This window comes from Aulostomus chinensis, chromosome 2 (genome assembly GCF_037954235.1).
Source record: "Aulostomus chinensis isolate RoL2024-O1b breed Wild chromosome 2, RoL_Achi_v1.0, whole genome shotgun sequence".
Taxonomy (NCBI): domain Eukaryota; kingdom Metazoa; phylum Chordata; class Actinopteri; order Syngnathiformes; family Aulostomidae; genus Aulostomus; species Aulostomus chinensis.
This window is the reverse complement of record NC_141321.1, coordinates 19,866,558-19,876,318: the sequence shown is the minus strand read 5'-3', so window position 1 is coordinate 19,876,318 and position 9,761 is coordinate 19,866,558. Positions and strand designations below refer to the sequence as shown.

The following is a 9,761-nucleotide window of genomic DNA, read 5'->3' as shown; positions in this document are numbered from 1 at the left end:
AAGCCTGTTCTGAGAAGCTCGACGGACACACTGGAGTTGGAATTGGGAGTTTCTTTGACCCTGCACCCCCCCCCCCCCCCCACACACACACACACACACACACCTGCTGCTGCTGCAACTTCTTCAGACACACACTAGACACTGCGACGGCAGCGCGGTTCTCTGGACTGACATTAACATTATGAATGTCTTATATACACATGTGAAGTTGTGTGGCGTGACTGAATGAATGATGGAGCTGGGCGAGGGTAAAGTGTCGGTGTGGGTCTGCCGGGAGGAGAAGGTCGTCCTCGGCCTGTCAAAGCGCACAACTTGCGCTGATTTGGTCAAAGTTCTCCTGGAAGACCAAAAGCCTCCTGGACGCTCACAGTCTTACTGCATCGTGGAGAAATGGAGAGGCTTCGAGAGGATTTTACCCAACAAAACCAAGATCCTGCGGCTGTGGGTTGCGTGGGGGGAAGAGCAGAGAAGTGTGAAGTTTGTGCTGGTAAAAATTGAAGCGTCTCTGGCCAAGCAGGGAGCCCGGAGCGCAGAGGCGCTGGTGGTGCCCAGCAAACATAGCCCCCGTGTTTCTAAGGCGAATTTGTGGGCACCTATGGGTGTCATCTCTCCGGAAAGGCAGCGCCGGATTGTGAGGAAAGCTTTTCGGAAGTTGGAGAAGATTAATAAACAGCGAGCGCAGGTGGCGCACAGAGACGCGTCTTTTGCGGGAAAGATGGAAACTTTAGTTCATCTCGTGATTTCTCAGGATCACACCATCCGCCAGCAGATTCAGAGGTTGGACGAGCTAGACGCTGAGATCGAGAGGTGCGAGGCGAAGGTGCATTTGGACAGAATCGAGCGGCACGGGAGGAATTATGTGCAGGACACTTACTTATTGGACGCTGCTGCTGCAACTTGCAGCCAAGCAGCAGAGCAGCTGCGCTCCGCTGAAACTCAGGGCAAGTTGGAGGAATACGTCCGGCAGTGCGAGAAGCTGCTGAGACTGGAAGAGGAGCTGCGGAACCAAGACGCGCTTATTGACATTTTCACAGAGCAGATTCAAGAGGAGCTGAATCACCGCTGGATGCAGAGGAGGCGAGCATCCGAGGCGCGCTCCGCTCCAGAAAACGAGCTGTTGCTGGAGGAAGAAAGGGTCAGAACGCAGTTAGATGCGAGTTCATACATCGGTTTGCGCCTCCGCACGGATTTAGAAGCTATTAGGAGAGATTTGGAGCTGACCCAGGAGATTTGCCTGGCGAGGGAGGAGGAGATGGGGGATTTACTGGAGAAAGTGAACATTTTGGACATAGAGGAAGTGGCAGTCAGCGAGGGCAGATGTGGCCACGGGACAGATGATAAGACGGGGATGATGAGCACTTTGGAAAGTAAAAGCGAGTGGGTGGAGCAGGCCAGGGGTCTGTCAAACTCTCACAACGGGGACGACGACGACTCGGACACTGGCCTGAGTTCCCTGCACAGCCAGGAGTCCGACGGTCCCCCAATCTGGGAGTCACTGGTCTAGTGACGGCTGCAGACTTCCACAGTCTCAGGAACTAATATTCACTCTTGAGGAAAAGGAAGATTTAGTTTGCAATATCTTTAATCTTTAAAGTGAGATTAGAATATTTCTGTATTTTTATACAGTAGCATCCTTCTTGCTGAAGAAGCACTTCTACTGCAGTTGTTCTTCAAAACTTTTCCACGAAGAACACTATTGTGTTGACGTACAAATACACTGTGATGCTAATTTGGTTTATTTTGGTTTTGTCCAAAGGAATCATAAAAAAAACAATGATATTCTAAACTCGTGATGTGACAAATGCAGCCAAAACATCTTCAAGTCAAATCTTTTGGATTAGTCTGCAGCTGGTGTTTAAAGCCGTGACACACACGCTTGGAGATAACACAGACCCGCTTTGCTGTGAATTTAAGAGTCATAACAGTTAAGAAGAAGAGTCAAAACAGAGACCATCCATAAATCAGAGCTCCGCTCGTCCTCCTGGTGGACTCACCTCACCTCTGGTTCAGATCTGATGTGATACGGCCTCTGAAAAATCAACTTTGTCACATTTTCCACAAGTCAAAGTTTCAGGCCCGAAACTGTGTAGATCTTTCATTTGAGAAGAATATTTGTGTTTGTCTGTGGAGGCTGCACTTCTGTCCTGATTAATCAACGACATGACATCATCTCTGGTTGTCCCTGAAGCTCCTCACTTGTCACACTGAATCCAACATCTCACCAAATACATTCATGTTATGTGCTGTCAAACTTTTTCACAGCACTCAGTATACTGTCCTCGACAAGTACTTTTTTTGTGATACAAGTAGAAATTAGTTTTAGACATTAAAATCAAATAGTAAGCGCATTTCAACATGGGCTACGTAGATAATATTTTTGATATTTCAAGAAGAAAACATTTCTTAGGAAGAAAAAGTATCTTTCTTCATGGAGAGATAGTGTAGAAAAAACCTCCTTGAAGGACAAAACATCATCAAAATAAAAAGATAAATGCATATGGAGACAAATTTGATAATCTGTTGAATCCTTTCCTTCTTTCTTTCTTTTCTGTTCATCATGTTTGCATAGAAGTGAGATAACTAGCATTATTCCTCAAAGCCCATGTCTACTTTAATATATATATAAATTGGAATGCATGTGCATATTACAGAAAACACTCGCTAAAGCACTCTGTGACCTCCAGATAACATTGTTCTGAGTTGGATTTCTGGCCCGACACAAACTCCATGTCCTGTTACATGAACAAAAATGCTTTGTTTATACGGAGAAAGTACATGACATCCCTGCTGGCTCAGTAACCGCTGACACACATTCAACACCTTCCATCTGAGCTGAGCAAGGAGAGACCAGTCTTGCTCACTCTTGCGTCACACATCAGCAGCTTAGGAAGCAGTTGGGGTCTCTGCCCGCGTTAAACCCACCACTGCGCTGCTCTTTAACTGAACATTGACAGCACCAGTAAACATCTACTCCCAGGAGTACCTGTACTTGCCGCTTATATAAGCGTGGAAGAATAAATGGTGTTTTCTGCAGTGTGTATGGTGGCAAAGACATAAATGTTACGTAACTCTGCGTGAATATTGGAGGACCGCCAGGGATATAATGTCTCTGTTCCCAGAGTACAACGTTACAAAGGTTCATGGGTTTGGGTTTCTACTTGTGTTCTGTTTTATTATATCGAGATGACTTCCTGTACTCGCTACGATGTTCCAGAAATGAGACAAATGTTTTGAAGTTCCTGGACAACAGTGATTAAAAACATGGCACAGTTTCCACATCTGAGCGCACAATTTTAAATATTTCATCTAAAAAGTACATTTTGCCTTTCAACTCCTCATGTCTTAAGCTAATGAAGATACTTTTCCTTCCTCCATTACGTCTTTGTGACTCCAGAGTGCAGAAAGTGCCAGCGACGCATAGTTAGCTTGAAGCCAGTTGTGATAGATGGCAAACAGCAGCTACAACATAAAACCACCAACAAATAACCTGTCAAAAAATGATTTTTTTGATACAAAACTATACAATACTTCCTGACTGTTTCATGTGGTTTTCACTGGACACCAAGGAATATAAATCAACCTGATTACAATAAAAACAGAGAGAAAAAAGCTTCATTTCTCGTGTGGCAGGTGATATATAAGAAACATTCCTGTGTTTTTGTGTCAACGATGCACTCTGCTGAGTTTTTCCCACATTGCTGAATGGCGCTGCATTAGCGTCTCCAGATGTCTTGAGCCACTTCGGCAGGAATGCGGGGAGTCTCAAGTGCCCTTCAGTTGGCCTGATTTAAGGAGACAAAAGGTTTTAAGGAATACCACTAACAAGTTTTAATATTTTCACTCTGGCATGTAATCCCAACCCCCACTTCAAGCAGGCTCTTTACCCTCTTTTTAATGTCAGACTGAGTCTTTCATTCCAACATGTCTGCATGTACTTGAACTCACACTCGAGCAAGCTAACAAAACATGTCAGGCCCCAACAAAGAGAAAGGCAGAGTCTTTGTTCTGGGGTCATCACAGGGTTCACAGGTCACATTATCAGAGGTTAAAGTTACTGAAGCTGTGCTGCCATTTGACTCGAGGTGATGGAAGGTCACGGCGGTCAACAGTAGGGGAGCAGGAGCTGATAAAGGAAACATGCGTCCCTCAATTCCCGCTCCTCGTGAACAGCGATGGGCAGCGATTGGAGGTCTCTGCAAGCTCATTACATGGCCATGTCAACCTCAGTTCCCTCCACAAAGAGCCGTGAGACACTTTCCAGGCATGTTGAACTGATAGAAAGAACATCTTCATAAGATGTGAACATGTCAGTAGGTGGCATGGAAACCGAATCCTCGCCCACGTAACATAATTGAAAGTGTATAAAGTTAAATCCAAACCAAAAATATCAGGCGTAAATATACCTCGTCACTCTGCTCTTAACACCCTTTTCCTCTGCACATCCCTTCATACATCCATAACTCAGAGAAATATTTTAGCATTGCTGGTAAGAGTTGCCTTTCTGTTTTTGTTTTTTTTTGTATTTATTGACATTTCTTATTTTAATTGCACTGGGTGAGGTTTTCTGGTAAATATACAGCAACGTGCTCATGTGCACCAACTAGGATGGAAGCCCGTCACGCATGTTGAATATATTTGCATCCACACGAGTCACAGAAGCAGCTTCACTTCTTCTCCACTGCCTTTGTTATGTGTTTTCACGCCTGACTGCCAACAACTGAAAACAGGATTATGCAGCATTTAATGTGTGTTTGCACAAGTCTCCTTTTCAGACTATTATCATGTGTAGGGGCTCATGGGATATAACGGAAGAGAAAAAATACCCCAGGAAAGGCAAGAAGCAGGGTTATTAATCTATTTCCTACATTGTAGTGGCAGCTTCACAGGATCTGAGAACTGTGATGAAACGATTAACACGGTAACGTGTGAATCTGTTGTAGCCAGAGCTGTCCTGTTATACACAAGAACAAAAGATGTCATTGTTTTAGTATCAAAAACAAGGTACAGACCTTACATCAGGCATTTTAAGGCATTTTGAATTTTGTTACAATACATCAGAAAATACTACACTTGGTAACTTTGAAGTGTTTATGCGCCTTAAATAAAAAGCAGTTGCTAACAAGTGGCTAAACCGCACAACAGAGGCTGTGTAGTTTGTAAATAGCATAACGTTAGCTTCTTAGTGCTAACAGTGCTATGCTCATCTTCAAAATAATTAAAAATTCATTCTAAAAATATAATTGTGTTTAATGCAGTGAAGCCATGGCGATGTTAACTTTTGAGTAAAAACAAATGAAAAATGAAAAATACATCATCCCTACTGCATAGTGTGGTGCAGGCGGTTTGAAATGTACAGCTTCCTACTTTCAACTCCAATTGATCCAATTCCATCACCATCACATTAATTACATGGAAATGTATTATTTTCCTGTTGTCAAGGTAAATTCCTTGCACATCAGGGAAAGTTCAACTTCTTTTAATGGTTCCAACCCTCTAGTGTTCGCTAATCCCAGGAATGTGTCACTTTGTGTTCCTGACAGCCTTTGTTTGGCCCCAGAGAGTGATCCGCCGTGAAGTCACTAATGAAGGTATTGACTTGAGAGCCAAGACTTCAATACCAGCACTGAGGTGTGAGGCACTCAGAAAGTCCTTGGCCTCCTAACAGACTGTGGCTGCCAGTGTGTGCTCATTAGACCTCATTGTGCTGCTGGCAGGTGTGTTAATCCAGTAAGGTTGTGAGGTGACCCCAAGATCTGGCCTGCGGGCTACAGTAGAGGCCTTTCTCCAAGCCAATCAGGGCCTGTCACTTCCTGTCGTAAGAGAAGTAGCCCAGATCTGTCACCAGCAGGCTCATTACTCACCAATGCCTCCATTTGAGGGGGTGCTGTGTTGAGTTAGAAGTGTTGAGAGGAGCCACCAAGTGTTTAACAGCTCCAGGTTGTCTGTGGTAAATAGGTGCCACACCCAATCATGAAGAAAGGGAGTACAACGGAGAGTATTAACAGCGTGTTGGCTCAGTTATCTGCCCAAACAACTCACACACATTGTCATATCGTTCATAACATGGGTGTGTGTGGCGTATCGGTTACAGAAGCCTCGCGAAGACGTCTGGGTGTTTCTGAAATTCACTGAATTGTCTTCCTGTCTAGATAATTCAAAGAGTTCTGCTGGAGGCGAAAATCACAGGATCTTGCTGCAGAACAATTAGGCTACCCCTCACCCAAATAATGGGAAGGTTACATGTGCAAATGTACAATGGGGGTGGATTGTGTTGCAGCACCTTTGTGGGTCAGGCCATTAAACACAGGCCATTAAACACACACACGCACACACTCACACACACGCGCGCGCACACACAGTATGATGAATGATGTATGATGACTAGTCTCTGTTTTTGTCTCAGTAACTGTGGCTGTTGAATTAAAGACTGGCTCGCGTGGTTTATCTGATCAGAACTAGTCATAACAAAATGTGGCTAAAAGCGCTTGTCCACAGTGTACCCTGGACTCTGAAATAACTAACCTTCACATGGAAAATGTCACAAAATGGTCATTCGCCTCAGAATCCCAGTGAGAATAGAAATCGGCTTCTATGGGAATTGTTTTTCTCTACAAAAACTGTTGGAGTAACTTCATAGCTTCCCATGAGTGGAGCAGATCTTAAAGCTGTCACACATTTGTTATGACTGGTTCTGATCAGATAAACCACGTGAGAGACTAGTCATCACACAGTCACATCTGTCAAGGAAAGTTTATCCATTAAACGCGCCTTCAGACATGTAAAAATGATCCCCTTTGTGTTGTTCTGGACAGATTGATATTAAAATTAGGCTGTAGAGGGAGCACAGCCAGCACAAAGGAATGTTTGAATAAGTTCTATTTTTCTGCTCAAATTACATCATAATTTAGTTTGCCAAAGCTGAGCCACAAACCAATGTCCTGTCTCAGATCAGATTTAACAAGAAGCAGAATGATGAAGTGTTCCTACAACTCTTGATACACAAATTTATGTCCACACACTCTAGGATCCGGGCTTTGCATTGTTGTCTCTTCTCATTTTCTCTTCAGTTTGATGGTGTTTTGTTCAGGACAGAATACAAATCTTGAGGTTATTGTAGGTCCCAGTTTTGCAGGTAGTTGTTCTGATACGGGAGATAAAAAGATGTGACTGGTACTTGAACCTGCAGTGAGTCTGTAGAGATGCTCAGTCCTCCAGGTCAAAGGATACTTACATCAGTCACACTTCATATACATTTTTATCAATACATTTCCATGACGTTTCCACACCTGTGAGGAAAATCCACGACAAAATATACCAGCATAACTTTAACAAAAATTAACGATGAGCCATGGAGTTTCATCCAGTGTAAAGATTTATTGAGGTAAATCTCAAATGATTTTAACCAAAGTATATTCTCTTTTTTTATCCATCGTCATCTTCCGCTTATTCCTACACATTAAGGGTCGCGGGGGGGCTGGAGCCTATCCCAGCGTCAACAGGCAAGAGGCGGGGTTCACCCTGGACAGGTCGCCAGTCCATCACAGGGCCAACATAGAGACAGACAACCATTCACACTCACAGTCACACCTACGGTCAATTTAGAGTATCAATCAGCCTCATCCTCTCTTGATGTTTTTGGACTGTGGGAGGAAGCTGGAGTACCAGAGAGAACCCACGCAGACACGGGGAGAACATGCAGACTCCACACAGAAAGATCCCGTGCCCGAGCCGGGACTCGAACCCGGAACCTTCTTGCTGTGAGGCCACAGTGCTGACCACTGCACCACCGTGCAGCCTCACTATTCAATATTTAAAATATATTTCAGGACAGGAAATGGATATCTTCAAATTCCATGACTTTTGTTACAATGAAAACAACAAGATGTTTTAAGAGCTGATGGACATGTAGCCATCTATCCATCCGTCCGTCCATCCATTCATTTTCTATACCATTTATCCGCTGAAGGTCGCAGTAGGGCTGGAGCCTCTCCCAGCTGACATTGGGTGAGAGGCGGGGTTCAACCTGGACAGGTCGCCAGTCCGTCGCAGGGCCCTCAGGAGAAATTAGGGGCTCGGTGTCTTGCTCACGGACACTTCAACATGATCACCAGGGTAAGCGAGGATCAAACCAGCGACCCTTCAGTTGCTAGATGGCCACTCTAACTCTGAGCCATGCCGCCCCCTGCACATGTTACCATGCTGACACATTTTCCTGTGGTGTCCTTGTCTGAGACGCTTCTGGACTTATCAGTGATCATACCAAACCTCTGTAACATTTCCCTGTGATCTCTGTCTCTAATCTCTGACCGTCTCACTTTAATAGTCTAATAATCAGTTGGGAGTCAAAATACACAGTGAGTAGAAAATGAAGAGGCAGGAGGACAAGAAAAAGGCACTAGAAAATGAAACAAGGGCCCTCCAGGCCAAGTGTCAGGCCAAGGAAGCTGAGCGGAAGGCCGCAGAGCAGAAAGCAGAGGAGCAGAGGGTCTTGAGGCAGGTAGAGGAGACCGAAAGAAGGAGGCAGAAAGGGTCTTGGAGGTAGCATGTGAGCCGCATGCCAGGCCAATCAGACTGAGTGGAAGGTGAAGCTGCAGACAGCCAACAGGACCTGGAAGTCCATGAGGCCAAGTGGAGAAAGTTTAAGGCTGAGGCAGAGCAGCAGGCCTGAGAGGCCAAGCCAAGTGATACAGAGCAGATCCTGACCATCGCACTGCCGAGAGGAGGACAAGTCTTGGAGGCAAAGCCACAGGCCAGGAAAGAAAAGCAAAAGGCCAAGGAGTGCACGGCAGCACAATTCCAGAAGGACAAGTAGCACGCAAAGACCAGAAAAAGGAGGCAGCGTCCCCAATGCCGATCTGCAGCATGAGGACAGGATCCTGGTGGCTGAATGGCTGTCCAAACAGTTTGACTTTAAGACTAAGTTGGAGAAAGCCAAGCAAGTCTTGGAGGCCGCTGAGGCCAAGTAGAAAAGAGGAAGGCTGAGGCAGAACAACAGTGAAAGGAGTGAGGATCCTGGACATCACTCTGCTGAAGTGAGGGTCCTGTGGCAGGCCGAGGTGGGGTACAAGGCATCAAGAAGCCGATGCGATATTTTACTATTAAAGCCAGATTAGATCTGTGTATTAATAATAATAATTATAATAAAATGTTGTCCACAAATGATCTTGGGTTGTGTCCTCTGTCTTCAATGAGTCTGTCTGTCATATAGGCTCAATGTTTGGAGTATTCTCTCTTACATATTAATTTACATCACTGTACTAGATGTAAATTACCATCTGTGACAAACTGCAGTTTGTAATTAAAAAAAATACATTTGTCATATTTCAAAACCATTTGATGAATTGAAATGACAGCATTTTAGTGTGACTGTTGCCCTCTACTGCCAGCGTGTGGTGAGAAGTGGTAATGGCCCGGCAGACTGCTCACATTTCTTTACTTAAGGTCATATGACACGAGAACATTTTAAAAAGCAACACGAGGTTTGATATCTTGTCACATAAAACGATAAAACCATACTGAATAAATCATTCAAGTTCTGTCTAACACTCTCTCCTGCAATCTGCAGAAGTTTGTTCATCAGACTGACACAACTGTCAAATTTAGGATAACAGGCTGAGATGAAAGTGAAGATTGGAGCTAACTTTGATTTTTTGACACGTCATAGTAGCAACCTTGGCCCCGCCCCTCAGACACTCAGCAGGCCCGACACCAGATACCAAAGCATGAAAAGTATGACTTCATCAACTGGTGCAGTTGTACAC

At 44.6% G+C, this 9,761-nt stretch overlaps 1 protein-coding gene across 1 annotated transcript; it reads left to right on the top strand.

The window, feature by feature from the left end:
* Window positions 1-217: 217 nt before the first annotated feature.
* rassf10b (Ras association domain family member 10b) lies at window positions 218-3,574 on the top strand. The gene has a single exon (XM_086194574.1). It carries the CDS (start codon window positions 230-232, stop codon window positions 1,502-1,504), a length of 1,275 nt encoding a protein of 424 aa, XP_086050700.1. The 5' UTR covers window positions 218-229; the 3' UTR covers window positions 1,505-3,574.
* The last annotated feature ends 6,187 nt before the right edge of the window (window positions 3,575-9,761 follow it).